General features: G+C 55.2%; 6 protein-coding genes across 6 annotated transcripts; 4 read left to right on the top strand and 2 right to left on the bottom strand.

Moving 5' to 3' along the window:
- Positions 1-32: 32 nt before the first annotated feature.
- Positions 33-1,303, bottom strand: ColSpa_11207 (tRNA (cytosine(34)-C(5))-methyltransferase; the record flags this gene model as incomplete). Its single annotated transcript, XM_049277419.1, has 2 exons — positions 33-1,138; positions 1,201-1,303. The coding sequence occupies 2 exons, from the start codon at positions 1,301-1,303 to the stop codon at positions 33-35; spliced, it is 1,209 nt and encodes a 402-aa protein (XP_049133376.1).
- Positions 1,304-1,697: 394 nt separating this feature from the next.
- Positions 1,698-4,122, top strand: ColSpa_11206 (ATP-dependent RNA helicase MAK5; the record flags this gene model as incomplete). The annotated part of the gene is made up of 3 exons (XM_049277418.1): positions 1,698-1,928; positions 1,984-3,201; positions 3,265-4,122. The coding sequence occupies 3 exons, from the start codon at positions 1,698-1,700 to the stop codon at positions 4,120-4,122; spliced, it is 2,307 nt and encodes a 768-aa protein (XP_049133375.1).
- A 277-nt stretch (positions 4,123-4,399) lies between these two features.
- On the bottom strand, positions 4,400-7,410 carry ColSpa_11205 (uncharacterized protein; the record flags this gene model as incomplete). The annotated part of the gene is made up of 2 exons (XM_049277417.1): positions 4,400-5,277; positions 5,331-7,410. 2 exons carry the CDS (start codon positions 7,408-7,410, stop codon positions 4,400-4,402), a joined length of 2,958 nt encoding a protein of 985 aa, XP_049133374.1.
- Positions 7,411-9,135: 1,725 nt separating this feature from the next.
- ColSpa_11204 (uncharacterized protein) lies at positions 9,136-10,055 on the top strand (the record flags this gene model as incomplete). Its single annotated transcript, XM_049277416.1, has 2 exons — positions 9,136-9,760; positions 9,781-10,055. The coding sequence occupies 2 exons, from the start codon at positions 9,136-9,138 to the stop codon at positions 10,053-10,055; spliced, it is 900 nt and encodes a 299-aa protein (XP_049133373.1).
- Positions 10,056-11,801: 1,746 nt separating this feature from the next.
- Positions 11,802-13,636, top strand: ColSpa_11203 (uncharacterized protein; the record flags this gene model as incomplete). The annotated part of the gene is made up of 3 exons (XM_049277415.1): positions 11,802-11,846; positions 11,958-12,822; positions 12,903-13,636. The coding sequence occupies 3 exons, from the start codon at positions 11,802-11,804 to the stop codon at positions 13,634-13,636; spliced, it is 1,644 nt and encodes a 547-aa protein (XP_049133372.1).
- Positions 13,637-14,476: 840 nt separating this feature from the next.
- Positions 14,477-20,799, top strand: ColSpa_11202 (protein MLP1; the record flags this gene model as incomplete). The annotated part of the gene is made up of 4 exons (XM_049277414.1): positions 14,477-14,765; positions 14,839-19,969; positions 20,175-20,244; positions 20,425-20,799. 4 exons carry the CDS (start codon positions 14,477-14,479, stop codon positions 20,797-20,799), a joined length of 5,865 nt encoding a protein of 1,954 aa, XP_049133371.1.
- Positions 20,800-21,203: the final 404 nt, after the last annotated feature.

Genomic DNA, 21,203 nt, shown 5'->3' with positions numbered 1-21,203 from the left:
GATTTGTCTGGTCTCGGATTGGGAGAAGCAGCCTAGACCTTGACGGAGGTCTTGCCGTACGCCCCACCGGCGGCCTTTCTCAGTTCGATGGCGCGCTTGTAGGGAGGTGCTGTTGGCGGTTGCACGGGGTCAAGAGAAACATGGTCCTCGGGCAGTTGGTAGGACGCATCAGAATCGAATGCCGACAGGTCACCGCATGCAATGAAGGGCGCAATCCACCTAATGTTCTTTTCGTGGTCCGTAGCCTCGTCCGTCTCGTCGTATGCCTCCACTTCGACGACTTGTCCTTCACCCCTAGTGGCAGATGAGGTGGGCGATGTGTCCCACTTGCCCGTGGCGGGGTTCTGCATCAGCGCGTCGGCGATGGCGGGCAGCTGACTCCTCCGCTCCTCGACCATCTCGGGCAGTTTGTGTCCCACGCCCAGCGGATTCTCGAGGCTGGCCTGGAATCCTGCAGGGGGCTGGAAGTTGATGCACACAATGAAAGCCTCGACACTGCTCGCGCGGGATGACCTAGGCTTGGCGACGATGACGGTCTCGAAGAAGATCTTGAGCTGCGCATACAGGAGATCGACGTTGCGGCCACGGAAGATCTTGGCGACGAACTTGCCGCCGGGCTTCAGGACGCAGAGGGCGAGGTTGAGTGCGGCGAAGAGGAGCTGCGACTGAACGTAGATGTCCAAGTCGTGAAGACCGGTAACATCGGGGGCGCCGTCGCTGATGACCAGGTCGACGCGGTCGGTCGCTTGCTTGCTCTTGGAGTTGGCATCGTAGTCAGGGTCGAGGGCCTTCAAGAGTAGAGGCACGGTGGCCGGGTGCGTGATGTCGGCACGCAGAGTAATGATACCAGGCAGAGGGCTGATGGGCTGCAGGTCGATGGACACAATCTTGACGTCCTTGCGGGGCTGGGCTTCTTCCTTGGTCTCCTCTGCCTGGGTTTTGGCCTCGGACGCGCCGGATTCAGGGGTAGCAGGGAAGACGCCAAGCATCTCCTGGCGGAACTTGGCCCCTCGATCCTGCCATGCTGAACGGCCAAACTTCTCCCCTTTGATGAGCACACGAGACAAGACTTGCGACCAACTCCCGGGGGCGGCGCATAGGTCGACGACTCTGGTGACGTTGGCGAAGAGGTCAAACTCTAGGCTCATGTTAGCATTTGATGCCCACGACACACAGAAATGGCGGGGTAAAGTGACTCACCCTCGTCCAGTTGCAACAGCTTGAAAGCGCTGCGTGCGCGCCAGCCCTGCTCCTTGGCGAGGCGGTAGTAAGCGTCGCGCTTGTCCTTGGAAGATTTACCCATGTTGATAGCAACGAGGTGAGTGAGTGGTGCGAAAGGGGCCGAGTTACGCGATGCGAGATGGTGGGGGGAGGGGAAACGTTCACTGAGAATTATTTTATTAGAGGGGTTCGAATGTCGCTGCCCGCCGAAAGAAAATTTGCTGCAGCGATTGCCGGTCGCTGTAGGGCTGAATTAAGGTGTGGTCTGGGCTTCTGAAGGCGCTCTCGGGGCTCCATCGTTCGGTTGAAGTATTTTTCCGGGTCCGCTGAAATTTTCGAGCGCAGCGCAGAGAAACGCAGCGAGCGATCAATTGCTCGGCCGCATTTGCGCATCGAAATTTTGGGTGCATTTTTCGCGGGGCATTTCCCAAGACATTTTCTTTTCGCCTCGATATACCACCACCACACACGCCACGATGCAGCACAAGAGGAAACACCAGCCCTCCGAGGCCGGCCAGAACCCTCAGAAGCGTCAAAAGTCCGCCAACACTAAGAATGCGCCTTCGAAAAAGCGCAAGGTCGCCGCCAGCGCATTGCCTTGGAAGAAGGTCGACGTGCCCGAGATGTTCGACGATGCCGAGGGTTTCTACGGGCTGGAGGTCATTGAGGGTGTGGATGTCGTCAAGCATGGAGACAACATCGAGTTTGTACGTATCTGACCCGTGTAGCCTCTACAACCCGCACCTACTGACCGAAGACTAGGTCGCTGCTATCCCCTCCGGCGACGAGAAGGAACAAAACGAAGACGAGTTCGAAGGCTTCAGCGACTCTGAGCCCGCCCCTTCTCAGCCCGAACCGGTGAAAGAGGAGCCCAAGACAGAGAAGAAGACGGAGCCAAAGAAGACCAAGAAGGAAAAAAAGGCGGCAAAGGCAGAGCAACAGGCAAAGAACGACAGGCCTGAGGACAAGGTTGACGACACAGATGCCGCCGAACCTGCGACTGGAGAACCCCAGGGAAAGAAGAAGAAAGAAAAGAAGCAGAAGAAGGCCCAGTCCAAGCCCGAGGACGCCAAGCTCGAGAGCAACCTATTTACGGCTCTGGAAAAGGTTGAAGAGGCCGAGGAGGACCTTGACATGACCCCGTGGGTGGATCTCGGCCTCTCGCCCGCCCTGGTCTCGGCCATCTCCAAACTCAAGTTCGCCAAGCCGACAAAGATTCAGACATCGACCATACCCGAGATCCTTGCCGGCCACGACGTCATCGGAAAGGCGTCGACCGGTTCCGGTAAAACGCTGGCGTTTTCGATCCCCATCGTCGAAGACTGGCTCGAGAAGTACGAGGACAAGGCGGACGGGGAGAAGCCTGCGAAGCCCGAAAACACACCACTCGCGCTGATCCTGTCGCCGACGAGAGAATTGGCCCACCAGATCACCAACCACATCAAGAATCTCTGCGCCGGCCTGCCCAACGCGCCATTCGTCTGCTCGGTGACGGGTGGTCTCTCAGTATTCAAGCAGCAAAGGCAACTGGCCAAGGCAGATATCGTCATTGGTACGCCGGGACGTCTGTGGGAGGTCATCAGTGGAAGCCGGGAGCTGCTCGCAGGGTTCAGGCAGATCAGGTACCTCGTGGTTGACGAGGCTGACAGACTGCTGAGCGAGGGCCACTTTAAAGAGGCGGGCGAGATTCTCGACGCCTTGGATCGCGAGGTGATTGAGGAGGACGACGATGACGACGACGAGAAGGACCTCTCGGCCCGGCAAACGCTCGTCTTCTCCGCAACGTTCCACCAGGGGCTGCAGCAGAAGCTGGCGGGCAAGGGCAAATGGGGCCTCATGTCGGAGAAGGAGTCGATGGAGTACCTGCTGAAGAAGCTCAACTTCCGCGAGGAGAAGCCCAAGTTCATCGACGTCAACCCAGCGAAGCAGATGGCGGCCGGTCTGAAGGAGGGCCTCATCGAGTGCGGCGCTATGGAAAAGGTGAGTCGTTTCCGCCCCCTCACCCCCTTCTTTCGTATTTGTCACGCAGCTAACACATCCCAGGATCTCTACCTCTACACTGTCCTCCTGCTCAACCCTAACCGCAGGACCCTTGTCTTCACAAACTCCATCAGCGCCGTCCGCCGCCTCGCACCCTTCCTACAGAACCTCAACCTCAACGCCACGGCGCTCCACTCCCAGATGCCGCAAAAGGCGCGTCTCCGCTCCGTCGAAAAGTTCACGGCGACGAAGCCCAACACCACCTCGGTCCTCATCGCCACCGACGTCGCCGCCCGCGGTCTCGACATCCCCGGCATCGATCAGGTCATCCACTACCACGTGCCCCGCGCCGCCGACATGTACGTCCATCGCTCCGGTCGTACGGCGCGTGCCGAGCGCACGGGTCTGAGCATCATCCTCTGTGGGCCCGAAGAGGTCGTCCCGACACGCCGGTTGGCCGCCAAGGTCCACGCCGAGCACGCGAGCAAGAAGAAATACCTCATGAGGACGATCGACATTGACCGCCGCATCGCGTCCCGTCTCAAGCCGAGGGTGGACCTGGCCAAGAAGCTCACCGACGCGACGCTGGCCAAGGAGAAGGGCACCAAGGACGAGGACTGGGTCAAGGCCGCGGCCGAGGAGCTCGGCGTCGAGTACGACAGCGAGGAGCTGGACAAGGCGGGCAGCTGGACCGGCCGCGGGAGCCAGCGGAAGAAGAAGCAGCAGGAGGACAAGAACATCTCCAAGGCGGAGATGGGCGCCATGCGGGCGCAGCTGCGCGAGCTGTTGTCGAAGCGCGTCAACGCCGGCGTCAGCGAGAAGTACATCACAGCGGGTACCCTCGATGTCGAGGAGCTGCTCAGGGGCGGCACCGGGGATTTCCTGGGCAAGGTTGATGGCTTGGATCTGGAGGACTTGTAAGAAAGGCGTCATGTCACATTACGCATGCGTGCACCAAAACACAATACCACTGATTGCAAGAAATCACTTTTTGATTACTGTCATATCCTTGGCTATATTCATTTTTCCGTGTCCACATCCATATTGGTCGCATCTGTTCGCGATTTGACGGACTCCATCATGATGAACTCGGCTCGCCGACCGTGATCATGATCATAGTATAAACGAACATAAAAGTTTAAAAAAAAAAGAGTAGTTCCCACTGAACAGGGTAGAAGCTTCATGGATCCTCGGGAGATCACTCGTTCTTCGGGGCAGGTTTGTAGACTGCATCAGAGGAGGGGTTGGGGGATTGGAGCTGCTGCTCCTTCGTATGCGAGAGACGCCGAGTCGATGGACGCTTGAGTTTGCGACCTGTGATCGGGGCGGGGGTATCAGATGCCTCTTGTCCCGAAGCATTCTGCTGCTTCTGTTGCTGTTTGGGGGTCGGTGTGGCAGGAGACATCTTCGTGGGCATCCAGAATGTGACACCGCTCTTGAGGTGCTTCGCAGTCGTCGAGTCCGGCGTCACAGGCTTTTCCGGGCTTGACATGTTTGCTGTCTGTTGCCCAAATATCGGCACAGGGTCATGTCTGCCGAACATGGCAGAGAAGTCCGATGCTGTTGTTGGGGGTCCAGGCAGTGCAAAAGGGTTTTTGACTCCTGGGGCCTCAATGCTTGTCTTGAATATGGCGGCTGTTCGGTTTTCGTACTCTTGGTTCGACTCATCAATGGCCTGGTTCATTGCCGCTTCGAATTCCTCGTCTTCCTCCTCGGCATCCTCCTCTCCTTGATTCTTCTTTTCGTCCTGGGTCTTTGGGTTCGTGGCGTCGTATGCCTGCGTGCTTTCCATTTCCATGCCAGTATCAGACTGAGCATCCTCCTCTGAGCCGTCCTCGTTGACGCCTCCCAGCCATTGGGCTCTGTTGATCATTTCCAATGCTTTTTGCTGCTTCTCTTTGGTCTCGGTGGTGTATAACTGCGTTTGGTTCGGGGATGTCTTCTGATTGTTCTGATCCTCGGCGCTTGTGTTGGCACCAGCATGTCCGTTTTCGAAATTGCTCTTCATTCCTTGGACCTGCTCTTCCAAGGTCATGATACTTATGTCACGGTCCGTTATCATGTCAGCTGCCTTCGCTACAGAAACAGTTAGCATCTTCTTCAGGCCGTAACTGACCTCAGTCACTTACTCAGCTGATTTCGGAGAGCTTCAGTCTTGTCAGTCCGGGTGCCGGCAGCAAGGTTGTCCCTCTGTCGGCTGGCCTTGTTGTATTCGACCTTGAGCCGGTTATACCTTAGAAGGTCTGCGGTGGCCTCCTTTTTTCTCCTCTCCTCCAGCTCTGTGAAGCGTTTGATGGCATCCTGCTCATTGGTAAGTGCCTTGTGCAGCTGTTCCTTCAAGCTCTCGACTTCTTTGTCGTGGTCCTCGTTGTATTCTTGCATCTCGGTGACTTCTTTTTCCAGGCTACTGATACGTACCCGGGCAACAACAAGGCTGTCTTGGAGGTGTTTGAATTCGCCATCCTTCGTGGCAAATAAGGTTCTCGCTTGGTTCAGGTCAGTTTGATGCTGGTGCTGCACAGCTTCCAGACGCTGTTCGATAGCCCCGCTGTTGGCGTTGGAGACTGCGTTCTGATGATGCAGCTCTTGAAGTCGCGATACCTCTTGACGGAGGCTTGTGTTCTCGTTATTGGAAGCATCCAAATTGCTGCGTAGAGAGGCGATGCACTGCTGTTGCTCGGTATGGATGGCTGATGCCTGGTTCATCTTGCTAGTGTGACTGGCTTGTGCGGTTGTGAGCTGGTTGCTCAGCTCTTCCGTCTGATGTGTAATGCTTTCGATGTGTTCTTTCGTCATTCCAAGGACCAGTTTCTCTTGTGCGGCTGAGAGCTCGGCGGTCAATTTGTTGATTTGGTTAGCGACACCGGCCATGGCCGCATTTGACTCGCCTGTGGCCTTCTTGACCTGGTTCTCAAGCTCGTCGATCCTAGCTTGCTTGTTAGTAAGACCCGCCTTGGCTGTCTGAATATGTTTCTGAGCATCCGCCAGAGTGTCTCTCAGAGAACAGATCTCAGCTTTGTTGCCAGCATTCTGCAAGATATTGGTCGAGTCACTCAGTTGCTGTCGCAGGTTTTGGTTCTCTGTTTCCAGCAAAGCGTACATAGTCTCGGCGTATTTCATCTTCTCGTCGCGGTCTTCCTCAACGGCAATTCCCGCATCAATCAAGAACTGGATGGTCGTGTCTTTCTCTGCAATGAAAGTCTCAATGTCGGCAGGCGTGTTTTTTCGTGTTGCTTCGTCCAACTCCTGCTTCAACGACTTGATCTCGGCACGCATAACCCCTAGCCTGTCTTTTGCCACCACGGCGACATGCGCTGCATCGCCGCGGAGCTTTCTGGCGTGGGCGTCCTTCCGTTCGATGATCCACTTTGAATTCTCGACCTCTGTCTTGAGCAGGCGCTCGGCCTTGTCGGCGCGAAGTCTAGCCTGGTCGGCCTTCTTCTGGTATTCTGCCAGCTGAGACTCGAGTTGTCGGATGTTATTCGCTTCCGGGCTGTACTGGGACAGTTGTTGCTCGGTACGATCAAGGCGTTGCTGTATGAGTTTGCGAGAGGCTCTTTCAGTATCCGTAGCACCGTTTGCGTCGAGCTCGCGCTGTTCCACCTCTCCCAGTTGTTTAACCAGCTCGTTCACCTCCTTTCGTTTGATGTCAAGTTGATGCCGCCTGGATTCGCAGACAGGGCCCGGTAGTCGGCATCTCCGCGCCTCAGCGGCTTTTTGCTCAGTTGTAAGTTCCGCATGGAGATTGAGGGAAGGCTGTTTCGCTTCGGTAACAACGTTGGTTCGTCTCTCCTTGAATATTCTGTCGGTGGCCAAGGTCGCGATTGTGATCGATGTCCGACACAGATAGCCAACAACTGCTGCAGACGCGTGCAATACAGTACTGGGGTATGGGATGAAGGCAACCATGCTGCAACGAGCTATCTTCTGGTCGATTCTGGTCGCAGTTTCTTCTGAACAACCGAGCGAAGGGATGAAGTATCGGATTGATGGGTTTATAACGTAAAGATAAGAGAAGGGGGCAGCGAGAAGAGTATGGATGAGAATCCAGAAGCCGACAATCATCTTCAGGTTGTCTTCGATGGTCAGAAGCTTCAACAACTCTGGGAGATAGTATAAAAGTTGGATTGCGGCCTGGAATAGGGCTCTCAACGCAATGATGAAAGCACCGAAGGCCAGAGCCACGTTGATGGGGTCGATTCCTCTCATCTTGCCGGTTCTCTGAGAATATAGCAGAGGCAAGAGATGATCGAGTGTAGTGCAGTTTCGGATGATAACTTGATAATAGCGATTCCAAAACAGGAAGCCAAGTGGTAGAAGTTGATGATGAGGAGAATCGCTAAAGCTGGTGTTGAGAGGAAAACTCAAGGTGAAGGTGAGACGAAACAGTGAGATGAGAGACCTAAGTTAGACTGAGGGAAACAGTGGCTGGTGACAACACGACTTGAGGAAGGCGCGGTCTGGAAGGAATTCCAATTGAAGGCAGGTGCGAAGGTGAGAGGTGAGGCAGGCAAGGATCGACACAGCAACCCTATTCAACCTCTTCCTCCTCCACAGGGAATTCACTAGGTACACTCTGCAATCTCCCACATAGATATGGATGCTAGTATTCTTCTTGTAGACTTGACTGTGTCGCTTGACAAAGAAGGCCACCAAGAGGCATTGGCAACTGATCGACCGCTTTGTTACCTGAGGGTATGAGAACGGCATTGATGAGCTTTCGCAAAGTTCAGTAACACGGCATACTGGTCGTTCCTTTTTCTTTGAAGATACATAAGCCTTTGTTTTAGGTCACCTGTCGACATCAGTGACATTTCTTCTCAAACATGCGAGCTCAGTAAGATGTCTGCCAACACTTTCTTGCTTCCTACACGAAGGATTCTGGAGGCATCGTCTCTACTAGGAATCTTTACATGGCGCAGTGTTGCACACTCAATCTTTTACATTGGATTCGCGATGGATCAAGATACGTGTAGCGACCGCGAGACCACATCGTCGCGTTGAGAGTCGTGTACGCAAAATCAATGGTCCACGATGCAACCTGCGAAGATTGTATGCGAAATGCCTGTCGGTCTTTTTTATATATTGAACACTCAGCTTTCCAAACCATGAAAGTTAGAAAATGCTGCGGCGCATATTGAATACCATTGCTCATTGCCTGCCAGCTCACCTCAACTGTCAACGCAATGAGACAAGGTTAAAGCAGGCCGAATATCCACTAACAATAGTCGTCACCGCAGGCCATCAACTAGCATAGCGGTACGTACCGTCTAGTATTTAACAACCCTTCCATCTCCGCCAGTCTGCCGAGTTTGGCAAGTTTTCAACAAGGATTAATAGTCTTCTACAGCAGATTAAAATTCTTGGAACGGACTACTGAGTAAACCGATACTGCCACGAATCTCATCGTAATCCTCAAGTGTAAAACAGTCCTCTTGGCATTACATAAGAGAACAGCCTCGGACCTTGGTACCTGCCCACTTCGGGAAACACCTCAAAAGCAAATGCAAGCCAGAGATTGTGTGGCACGTTCCTGATCGATGCCCTGTTATTTGTGCAAGTGTCGTTAATGTTCACCTTGTCTCTCAGATCGATTGCAATAGACTTTGTCGGATGCTGCATGCATACGCCGTACATCTTATCGGCCCAGACGCTTGAGTGGCTTGTGAGGCTTGCCATCATCGTCATGAACCTTGACTTTTATTGACCTGCAAAGCTTCAAAAGGTACATACCTTGCTCACATGGCGGCGTGGTCAATGTAAACTTAAGCTAGACGTGACCCAGCCTTGGACTAGAAGACCGCTGAATCTTGGTCCGCAGTCACGGTCTTCGACCTTGGCCAACTGGTCCAGAGGCATTCCTCCAACTTCATAACAATAGTTGACACTCAACCAGAAATGCTCCGAAACTCGAGGAACGCATCATCCGGCAAGATGCCGGGCAATCTATACACCATGAGCCTCCTTTCCTCCAGCAACCTTAGCAAGGCCGGCCCCTTTTTTGCGGCCCTGGAACAGCAGCTTTACCAGCCCATCATTCCAGGGAAATCTATCAACGGGCCGACCGTCCCAGTAGACGAAGCGAGGAGCACAGCTCGGCAACACCGAACAGACGAGTTCGATGACGTTGGCGAGGCATCCGTGGCCAAGCATTACTTTGATGTTCCCTTCGAAGTAGACGTCACCAACCACCCAGTTGACGAGACTGAGAAAGTGAAAAAGGAAGAAGAACCAACTCTCGATAGTGCGCGGCAACAGAAATCCGTGGCCGAAGCACGCGAGTTCTTGAGGAATTTCATCGAGGCAAGATGGGAGGATCAACTACTTGCGGGATACATCAAGATTCAGTGCGATCTGACCATGTTCGAGATCAGGGAACTCGGTCGTCTGGACAAGGCAAACGGCTTACAGGAGTGCCGAAAGCTCGTCAGCGCGCCAGTGATCCACGATGCTATTGGGTATGCCCTCTGGTCTGAGCTGGCAGGAGAAATTGCCACAGGCAGAGAAGAAACGCTGGGCGACAACATCGAAGCAACAAAACATACATCCACCAATACGGGTTTGATCACGACCACACAGGGGAGGATACAGTCGTCAACTGCGATGAGCCCAACGAGCGTAGAAGAAGTTGCTGCCCGACGGGCGAGGTCAATGAGGAGACGGGCTACGGATGGAGATGCCATTGCCGCACAGTCTGCGCCAAGAATCACTTCACCGTATATGGCCACTACGGCACGCGCGCGACGAATGAGCGATTTGCACTTGGTACGGCCGCATCAAGTCATATGCACCACCTGCGGGAGCAGAGCAGTGCCGAAACCCAGGCACGACGACAACGCGATATCCGACGATGAGGATGTCCAGGGAGAATGCGAATTTGGGTCTAGGGAGAGGAAACGGGACAGCATCTCGAGACGGCTGTCTGTCAAGATGAACAAGACTATTACAAAATTTGGAGAAGGTCTGGCGACTGGTTACGGAGGCAATGGGGTTAGCCGGGTGACTGGGTAGATGGCAAGGGGGCCAGACTCAACGCGTCCAGAACAATCAAGATTTGAGGGCGTCTGGCAGTGAACTTGCATAGTTTGATTGGAGCATGTATGGAGCGCGGTCCCTTGATGGAAGATTGATACCATAGATTGATACCATAGCGAATAGACGACGAGAATTGCACGAGCCAATTCGGCCCAGAAACCTGGATGAGCTCGCAGTTGACTACTTCTGAGTTTCTGGTGATCTGCACGCGCGACGTCTCCTGCGATCGGTCTGCATCTCTAATGGAAACAGTGACATAGTGACTTTGGCATACTCAACCGTGGACTGTGCAGAAAGCCGGACGGGGTGGATCATTTAATGTGGAGCTTGGCCCCTAACCCGCTCCGGGCTTCGGTACTTGGTGGGGCGTTTCCGGGCGGTGCTAGCTGAGACTGGCCCTGTCCTTGCTAAGGACGCAATGTTTGTTTTCGCTACACGCTCCACGTTAGCTCGCCCTCCCTGTCAACACTTAAAAGCCCACGAGGCAGAGCCGACAATCCCGAGTGAGACGGGAAAGCTTTTGCTTCAGCTTTATGTCAAATCGCCTTGCCAGTTAGACGTCTTTTCGCCGTTTACTGTACACGGTCACTCTCTGAGCAATAAGTAACCCTGTGGCACGGCACTGAAGTTGGATGGTGCATGGAAACGCCTGCCGTCACCTGCATTTCCCATTTCTGTGGCGTCTGCCGGCGTCTGAGTCACAAAAGTAAAAGTTGGAGGTGGCCGTAAAAGACAGTTGTGAAGACGCGACCGCGAGGATCTCGCCGATTACATAATATAAACAAAAGAAAACGAAGCATCGTGTATTGGGGTCTCGATCTATTTAAGGTTCTTACTTCGACATACTTCGCCAAGCTTGAGATGATTTAACCGATTCCTATCTCCATCATTCAAGTTGGCTCACTTGTCGGAGAGTAACGAGGCTAGGCTGGCTTAGCCGGGCTGATGTCTTTGATTGTTAGACGCCGTGGCGGCTACGACTAAGCCTTCTTGTGGGACACGGCCGTTGCCCCTATTTCCAACGGTCGAAGATGCGCTCTTCGTGTCCATCTTAATCGAGGAGATATCCTTACTCAAATTTCTATGAACAATTGGTTCTTGGGCGGGGATTCTGTTCCCTCTGCTGCGAGATCTCAAGAGGCACAATGAGGGCCACTTGTTCACGACATCGCCAAGCTGCGCTGGGCAGAGACTGCTTTAGCCTAGGAGTTCAGCTGCCAGCGGTCTGCGCTACTTTGGCGCCATCACAACAGGGGGTCAGTGCCGTAATGGGTAGTGATTGATCTCCAAACCGCCAATTCTGCCCTTTCAGATGTGGAGGTAGGTTGCTCAGGGGTCGACGGAATGGACTGTGGCGTTTGGCTCCTGGCTGATGCTGCCTCTTCCCCGCGCCCATCCCATGTCGTGTTAATCTCACTCCAGGCAGAGGCCTCTTTCTCTCTTCTCACCTCTTCTTGTTTTCGTCATCCTAGTTGGGAGGTTCGACCTGTCCTTGTCTCCTTCGACGGCTTTCGTCATTCCATTCCTTTGCGTCCCTTTATTCGAGATTCCGCCTGATCTCGACGATGGCAGCCCCTGTCTTCAGCAGCCTTGCGACGGCTGCAAGTATTGTATATGTGACTGACCTTTCCATATACACTCTGTTGGTATGACTACACCTGTTTTTACTCCCAAGCGAATCGGCGATGTCTTTGGATACTTGACATGCTGACCCATTCCAGGCACCTTGTGCCCAGACTGCTCTCTCGTACAACATATTCACCCAGACCTACTCGGCTTGTGGCGAAGCACCCACCGACTTGCAGTCATGTATCTGCACAAAGAACAACAACCTCGCTGCTGTCTCGACGTCCGTCTCAAAGTCGATCAGCTACAGCTGTGGCTCCACGGCATCCGAAGACCAGACGAGCGCCGCGGCAGTCCTTAGCCAGTACTGCAATCCCGATGTGACGGTCGCCTTCGCGACGCCGACGACCAACATCGTAACCAAGTATGCCACCGACATTGCCGAGTTCACCAACATGGCGCCTTGCGCCCAGTCGGGCGTCTCGTATGCCTTGAGCTCGATGAACTCGCTCTGCCCGGAGCCAGCAAGCCTCATGGCACCGTGTATCTGTACCAAGAACGACAACTCGGCACGCGTCAGCCGGTCTGTGGCGTCGCTCGTTAGGTACTCCTGCTCTAACGCAGCAGATGTGACGTCGGGTCTCGCTTTCTACGACGCGTACTGCGCCATGAACAAGGGCACCACTGCGTTCCCGCAGCCGTCGCCGCCTCCGGGGGACATGACGTACTACATGACTGCTCTGTCCCAGTACAGCTCGCTAGCCCCATGTGCGCAGTCCGGGATATCGAACGCAATGTACTCGCTCACGAGATACCAATGCCCCGAGGGACCCAAGGCACTGGCGTCGTGTGTCTGCCTCAAGGACGGTGTCACGAACCTGGTGACGAGTGCATTGACGTCGGATGTCAAGTACTACTGCTCTTCAACGGCTTCGGAGGACGTCTCTTCTGCCCTGGCTGTCATGGACTTTTACTGTAAGGCTGCTCGGAACGAGGTGGTTGCGACGGTTGCCGAATCAAGTAAGAGCCCCAGATTTTGGTCATGATGTAAGTGGTTTGCTGACGCAGGTTAGTCGCTCAAACGTATGCAACTGCACAAGCTGGAACCGGGTCGGGAACTTCGGGACCTCAGCCGACCAGTACGAGTTCAAGTGCCGCCGGTGGCAACCCCAACGACAACGGCACCAGCTCTGGCGGACCCGGTCTTGCTGCCATTGTAGGTGGTGCCATCGCCGTCATCGGTGCCTTGTCCATTGCAGGTCTCGTTGCGTTCCTGATCTACCGCCGCAGGAGGAAGATCCAGCCGAGGTTCCCCATTTCCTCAACCATCGGCCCGCCAGAGATGACCGGACCCCCCGAGCTGGGCGGCACAATGCTGTCGACCCTGCCACCAAAGAGTCCCCAGATGAGCGTTTCCCAAACGGAGTCTCCCCGGCCCGACACGATATCTCCGGTCTCCAATGCCAACAGCATGTTCGCTCCACCGCCATTAGGCGCAGAACTTCATGGGCAAACCCGATTACCATCCGAGATGCCAACCTACAGCAATAGCCAGCTTCAGCCTTCGGGTCCGCATATGCCCCCTGAACTGCAAGCTCAGCAGTACCAGGGACAGTATGGACAGGCACTCTCCGTTCAAGGCGGATATTCCCAGTTGCAGGGAGGCTCACCGCTGGCCGAGGCTCACGGCCAACCGATTCACCAGATGCCGAGCGGGCCACAGCCAGTGTATCAGACACCTGGTCAGCAACGGGCGGAACTGCAAGGAATGGGATGGCACGCAGGGCCGAGACCGGGGTACTCTGAAATGGATGCAAGTCAGCAGCGTCGATAGCCTAAATAGTCTTGACGGTATGAGTGGAAATGGGGAGTTTTTGGCGCAACAGCTTGACAATTTAGGAGGATACCAACTGCCTTCAGTCTTTAATAGAATGGTGAATGTATGTTGTTTGGCAGGCAAGAGCGCTTGAATCAGGGTCAGGGGATGTTTTTTTTGTGAGAATGCCAAGAAACGGCAAATGTGAAGAAGCTCTTGATGGTTCGATGTTGAAAATGGAAGCCTTGTCTCGGATGTATTACTCGAGTTGGGCTTAGAAAACTCACCGAGTGTTCACCTCTCACCGAAAACAGGCTTGGTGTATTCCGGTGAGAGAGCTCTGACTTCATCACCCACATAGCTGCAGGAGCTTATGATGAGTCAGCCGGCTGATTATCGGTGGCGGACGCAGCTGGCGACCCATGTTACTTCTGATTGGCTGAAACAAGGCTCTGTCGCCCATGGTTGCAGTTTCCCCCAGCCTTGCTGGCCGGGTTCCACAGTGTGCTGTGCTGGTCTGGAAAACATCCTGCTGGTCGCGCCTTCTCCCAAAATCTTGCGATTTGCCTGTTGACGCTACGCTAACCGCCAAATCCACACTTCAATTCCTCGTCGCCGGCTGCAACCGACACCCGCCCCAACCCACAAAGGCGGATTCAGGTTGATTCTTCATCTGTAGACGAGGGTCCTACTCTTCTCTTCTCTTTTTCAACGACCTAATCCCTTTTTTCCCTGCTTCAGCCTCTCCCGACTGGTGGGGTGTTCGACACGCGAACCAACAAACAACACCTCATCGACCGCGAACGATCTCGAAACTCACTTTCGATGTCGACAACTAGACCTTGAATTACAATCACAATGGCAGCGGCGGTGGATATAGGCTATGTGGCCGGCCACCTTGGCTTGTCCGAATCGATAGTTTCGACAGCCACGACCGATCCGACCCCCGAGCTCGTCGCGAGCCTCCTCGAAGCCGTCATTGCGAAAGCTCGAGAGCATGACGAGCTATACGCGCAGAAGCTCCAGGTCGACATCGAGCTCGAGAGCGCCCATCACAGCGCAGAGTCTAGATGCCAGACCTTCAAGGCTACTGCCGACAAGGCACTGAAGGACGTCGAAGAAGTTCGTCAAAAGTTGAGGGAGGAAGGTGCGTTGGCGATGCGCCATTGAATGCGTGTGCAAGCCTACCAGGGGACGGCTCACTGACCCCATCTTCACAGAGACGAAGCGACAAACTGTTGAGAACGAGCTCCAGTCGCTCAAGTCGCGTGGATCCGACCACGACTCTGAGATCACTTCCCTACGCGACCGAATCGAGTCTTTGCAATCCTCCAACCGTGCGAACATGGCCCTGCTGGAGTCGCGGAACGCTCGCGACTCTGAGCTGTCCGAGGAGTTGGCCAAGCAGCACCAGAAGAACGTTCAGCTTCAGAAGGAGATCACTTCCCTGCAACAGGCTGTTCAGACTGCCCAGGCCGCGGTTAGCAGCGCCAAATACCGGGAGGAATCTCTCCAGCAGCAACTCGACCTGGCCCGACGCAACAGCGAGTGGTTTGAAACCGAGCTCAAGACCAAGAGCGAGGAAGCGCTCAAATACCGCCGCGAAAAGGGAGCACGTATCGCCGAACTGCAGCGCCAAAACGAAGACGCCAAGTCCAGCATTGAATCCCTGAAGCGAAGCGAACAACAGCTCCGAGACCGCCTCGATGCGGCTCAAGCCAAGGCCGAAGAGGCCCTCACCAAGGTTCAACAGCAGCAAGAGGCCTTTGCCCGCAGCGAGGAGAGCTACAAGCACGAGATCGAGAGCAAGCAGCGCGTCGTGGACATGACTAACCAGCTGGCCGACAGCCACAAGGCCCGTGTTCAGACTCTTGAAGGTGAGAAGGAGGCTCTGAAGGAAAAGCATGCAAACGAAATCAGACGCATCCAACAAGAGCTTGAGAGGGAGAGGGAAACTTGCCGTGCTCTGGAGGAGAGAGTCACCCAACTCGAGGGTGAGGTTGATGAGCTTCACGCCCGCATGGAACAGGGCCCTCCCCGTGGCTCTACGCCTACGCCACAGACACCGCGCATGAACGGTTCGTTCCTCGGAAGACCTGCCTCTCCTTTCGCTACTCCGGCCTCGGCGCGAAGCAAGTCGGCCATCACCGCAACCCAGGCCATTGATGAACTTTACAAGGTCAAGGGACAGCTGGCGGGAGAGAAGAGACGCAACCAACAGCTCGCCGAGGAGCTCGACAACATGATTGCTCTCTTGGAGGCCAAGACACCCGAAATCGAGGAACTCCAAAACGAAGCCGACAGCCTGCGAGCCGAGATCACTAGGATGTCCGAGCTCTCTCAAACGAGCTTCGAGGAGCGCGATGCTGCGAAGAAGAGCGCAAGGAAGGCCGAGGGCGCGCTGGCAAACGCACAAGCAGAGTCCAAGATCCTTCGCACACAGGTCCGCGATCTCAGCACCCAGATCCAAATGTTGGTCTTCAACATGCACGCCCGCGAAAAGGGCCTGGAGCAGCTCAGCCGCGAGGAGACTATTCGCTTGGAACAGCTTTCTCGAGGCGAGGTCACCGAGGGCGCTCTCGCCGACATGTCCGACACCCACCAGTTCATCACCCAGAAGTTTGTCGTCTTCAAGGACATCCAAGAGCTTCAAGCCAAGAATCAAGAGCTCCTGAGAGTTACCCGTGAGCTGGCGGAGCAGATGGAAAGCGAGGAAGCTGTCGCTGCCAAGAGCCAAGCCGTGGAGGATCACCAAGCTGTCGAGCGCCTGCAACAGGAACTCGCCAATATGATCGACGAGACCAAGTCCCTGAGGACGACAATGGAGAGCTTCAAGGCCGAGCGTGATATGTTCAGACGCCTCCTTCAGCAGAAGGCCACCGCTGGCGAACTCGCCTCCATCCTCGGCTCGGATGACGGACAGCGCCAACCGCTCGCTAGCATCGAGAACGAGGAGGCCGATGGTGTCTCGCCCCAGGCCGCCCTCCGTGCCCTGCAAGTCGAGTTCGACACATACCGAAATGACGAGGAGTCAGTTCGCCGGTCGTTGCGGGAGCAGATTGACAGGCTCTCTAGCGAGAAGAACTCTCTCCAGGGCGAGGTCGCCAAGATTTCTAGTCAGATCACTCTCGCTTCCGAGCGATACGAGATGCTTCATTCCAACTTTGTCGCCCTCCAAAGTGAAAACAAGGAACTCCAGAAGCGGAACCAGTCGCTGTCTGAGGACTCCATCAAGCATGAAATCCGAACCCAGCAGGTCGCCGAAGAGCTCATCGATGCCAAGGGCTTGCTTGAGAGTGTCCGCAACGAAGCCGCGAATCTCAAGGCCGAGAAGAAACTTTGGAAAGACATCCAGGATCGTCTCAACCAGGACAATGAGAACCTCATGCAGGAGAAGACGCGACTCAACAACCTCCTGGCCAGCCAACAGTCCATGCAGAACGAGCGCGATATTTCCGAGTCTGAATATAGACGGAAGGCGCAGTCGAAGATCGATACACTTGAACAAGAACTCAACAGCACAAAGCGGAAGTTGTCGGACGAGATGGAAGAGGGGAAGAAGCTTCAGCTCAGAAAGGAGTTCGACGCACGCGAGTCACAGAAGCGTATCGACGAACTATCTACCAGCCTTAGCCAGATCCGTGAAGAGCACGTCGCCGTTAAAACTAGCCGTGACCATCTTCAAGCGCGTGTCGACGAGCTTACCATCGAGCTTCGCAATGCCGAAGAGCGGGCTGGCCGCTTGGCGCCCAGACCGACGCCCCGCCCCGGTACCATGGCACCTCCCACTCAGACCGATCAAGAAAACGAGGCCGAAGTGCGCGAGCTCATCAACGAGGTCTCCGACCTCAAGAGAGAACTTGATATCGCCAAGTCTCAACTCGAAAACGCCAAGGAGCAGACTGAGCAATACAAGCAGCTCAGCGAGCAGAATGAAGAAGCTCTGTCCGAATTCACCGCCTCTCAGGAACAATACAGAGAGGAGATGGAGGCTGCTCTCACTGGCAAGGACGCTAAGATTAAGGAGCTTGAGCAGCGTGTCGAGGACTTGTCAACCGAGCTGGCAAACTCCAACAAGGAGCTTTCCCACCTACGTGACTCCCAGGCGGAGGTTGCTCGCAAGTACGAGGATGAGAAGACCATCTTGGACGAGGAGATAAAGCGATTGAAGGAAGAGACGGAGCGTCACGCCGAGGCCTCCAAGTTCCACCAACAGGACCTCCGCGCTCAGTCAGAGATCACCGCCAAGGCTCAACAGGACTACGAACACGAGCTCGTCAAGCACGCTGAAGCTGCCAAGCTGGTCCAACAGTTGCGCACCGAATACAACGAGCTGAAGAGTCAATCTGCGACGCTGAGAGCTGAGGCTGAGTCTGCCAAGGTTGCTCTCTCTCAGAGTGAGAGCTCATGGGAGGAGAGAAGACAACGTCTGGAGCAAGAGATGTCGGAAATCAAGACTCGCCGTGACGATGTCAATGCCCAGAACAAGCTGTTGCACGAGCAACTGGAAAGCATCACGAAGCAGTTCTCTGCGCTCAAGGAGGGTCGCAATACCTCGGCTGAGGATGCCGGCGGCAGTGAAGAAAGTGGCAACGACAGCGCGGCCGATGGACTTCGTGAACTCAACAACTACCTCCGACGCGAGAAGGAGATTTTGGAGGTCCAGTACGACCTCAAGGTGCAAGAATCTAAACGCCTGCAGCAACAACTGGAGTACTCTCAATCTCAACTCGACGAGGCCCGTCTCAAGCTGGACCAGGAACGTCGCTCGCAAGCTGAGAGCGGTCAAGCATCCATTGCCCACAAAGATCTGATGGACAAACTCAACGAACTCAACCTTTACCGCGAGAGCAGCGCTACCCTTCGGAACGAGCTTGCTCAAGCGCGCACTCAAATCTCCGAGAAGAACGCTAAGATCGAGGAGCTGGAAGGCAAGGTCCAGCCTCTCGAGGCTAGGATCGAGGAACTCCAGACACAAAAGGGTTTTCTCGAGGAAGAAATCAAGCAAGTTCAAGAGGACCGCGACAGATGGCAAAAGCGGACCGAGGGCATTCTTACGAAGTACGGTCGTGTTGATCCTGCTGAGATGGAACAGCTCAAGCAGACCATCACTGATCTGCAGGCTGAACGCGACGCCCTCAAGGAGTCCGAAGCTCCTCTGCGAGCCGAGATCGAAGAAGCCAAGCAATTGTTGGAGACTGAGCGGGCCAATTGGCAGAACACCCGTCAGCGCATGACGGATCAGTTCAAGGAACGGTCGCGAAAGCTTACCGGCGAAAAGAACGACGCCAACACAGCGCGAAACGAGGCGGTTGCCGAGAAGGATGCCTTGGTCGCCGAGAAGGACCAACTACAACAACAACTGAACAATGCGACCACGGAACTGGAGACGACGAGGCAGAGACTGCAGGCGACGACGCAGCAACGCACCGAGTTTGAGCAACAGATCCAGAGCTTCCAGCAACAAGTCCAGAAGCTTCAGCAAGATGCCCAGGTAGCGCAGTCTGGAGCTCAGGGTGCCCAGCCCCCAGCGGACGCGTCGACTTCGGTCTCTACACAAATCGTTGCCCAGCTGGAGCAGCAACTCACTGAAATGCGAAGCCAGCTGGATGCCGTTTCTGCACAGAAGGCGGCCGCCGAGCAAGAGCTTGAAAACCTCCGAACGCAGTTACAGACGGTCACCTCCGAGAGAGACCAAGCTGTTCAAGCAGCGCAGCAGGCTGGTCAATCACAGTCGCAAGCTGCGCCCGAGCCCACGGAGGCCAGCAACACGGCAACAACTGCGAACGGCACGAGTGGCATGTCCGACGATGAGCGCAAGGCTTTGGAGGAGAAGGTTACTGCTGCCGAGGCTAAGGCTGCGGAGTACGAACGCAAGGCGAACGAGCTCGAGGAGAATATTACCCAGACAATCAAGGAACGGTCGGACAAGATGAGGAACGCCTTGAACGAGAAGCTCCGCCAGTCTCGCGAGAAGCTGGACGAGGAATACAGGACTAAGCTGGAGCAGGAAAAGATCATCTGGAAGGCTGAGCACCAAGGAGCCGCTTCTAGCCAGCCTGCGGACGAGCAGCCAGCTGTACCCGCGACGCCTATCAAGCAACAGGACCCTGAAATTGCTTCAACAACGCCAATGACGGGCACGCCCGCCGGGTCAACAGATCTGTCTCAGCTTCCCGACGCCGAGATCCGCAAGTTTCTTTCCACGAACCCCACAGTGCGCAGCATCATGTCCTCGAATCTTAGAAAGAAGCTGGAAGAGCAAACTGCCAAGGTTAAGAACGAGACAGAGACCAGCTTGAAGGCCGAGTTCGAGCAGAGAATTGCGAGTGCTCGAGAGGAGGGCCAGATGTTAGCCCAGAAGAAGTCTGCGTTGCAGATCAACATGAAGGACAACCAAATCAGGAGCGCCAATGCCAAGATCGAGGTTGTCTCTACCGCAGCAGTCAAGACGCCTCAAAGACCCGTGGGAGAGGTGTGGGAGGAGGCCAAGGTTGCCAAGCCAGCTCCCGCCGCGCCACAGCCAAGCCCGGCGAAGCCCGCTGGCAACGCACAGCCAGCCGCACCCCGTCCATCCATATCAGCCCCTTCTGCTCCGCCAGCTCAAGCTGGTGCGGCTTCGAATGGTAAGTCTTTCCCTAGAGAGATGGGACCATCCACTGGCTCTAACTATTTTCAAGCTGCCCCCAATGGATCAAACAACCAAGCCCCGCCGCCAGCGACTGCTCCTAGCGGCATTCCTCCACCAGGCAGTATCATCCCACAGAAGCGGCAAGTTCCCGCCCCCGGAGAAAACAAACTAGCAGCCAGTGCTGCCGGGGCGAACCCGTTCGCGACTGGCGCTGCAAACGGTACACAACCTCAAGCCAACCCCTTCGCTCAAGGGGCCCAAGCGCAGCAGCAGCCGCAACAATCACAGAATCCTTTTGCCTCAAGTACACAAGGTGCGCAGGCTGGCCAGGCCGGACAGCAAGGTCAAGCGCATCAGCAGCCAGCGACTCAAGGTCAACCAGCTCAACGGAGCGGCATTCCCTTACCTGGGCGTGGTGGCACTGCTGGACGTGGCCGTGGTGGCGCATTTGCCGCCGGTAACAGGGTGTCAAGTGGCGGCGCAGAGAGAGGTGGCATGGCGGGACGCGGTGGACGTGGCGGCAGAGGGGGTCAGGGAGCCGGGCCATTGAACCCTGGTGCCAACGACTTCCAGCCCGGAAACAAGAGGCCAAGAGGCGACTCCGAGGCAGGCGGAGGTGGGGGCGCGAAGAGAGCCAGAGGCGGTGGACACTAAATGTCCGCTGGGGGATGACCTGATGGAGATGATGTGGTAATGGCGGTGGAAGTTGCTTTTTACTCAGAGTCTGTATTGATATGACCGTGGAGCGTGGAGGTTCAATCGGAGGGGTGAAAATTGGGCAGACCCAAAAAGTCTGCAGAGTGTGTATAGCCAAGATATACTCTACAAAATGAATTTTCTTATGTCGTCAAAAGCTTGTTGTCATTTTGGCCATCAACGAGGTGTGTGCTGTCCTGTAATGGTTCGGCACTGTGTCTGGCTGGTTGCTGAGTGGCGTTGTCTTAGTGAAAGTCT

Source organism: Colletotrichum spaethianum (genome assembly GCF_022836535.1).
Source record: "Colletotrichum spaethianum MAFF 239500 DNA, contig43, whole genome shotgun sequence".
NCBI classification, from domain to species: Eukaryota; Fungi; Ascomycota; class Sordariomycetes; order Glomerellales; family Glomerellaceae; genus Colletotrichum; species Colletotrichum spaethianum.
The sequence above is the reverse complement of the archived record's forward strand: the minus strand, read 5'-3'. Positions and strand labels throughout refer to the sequence as shown.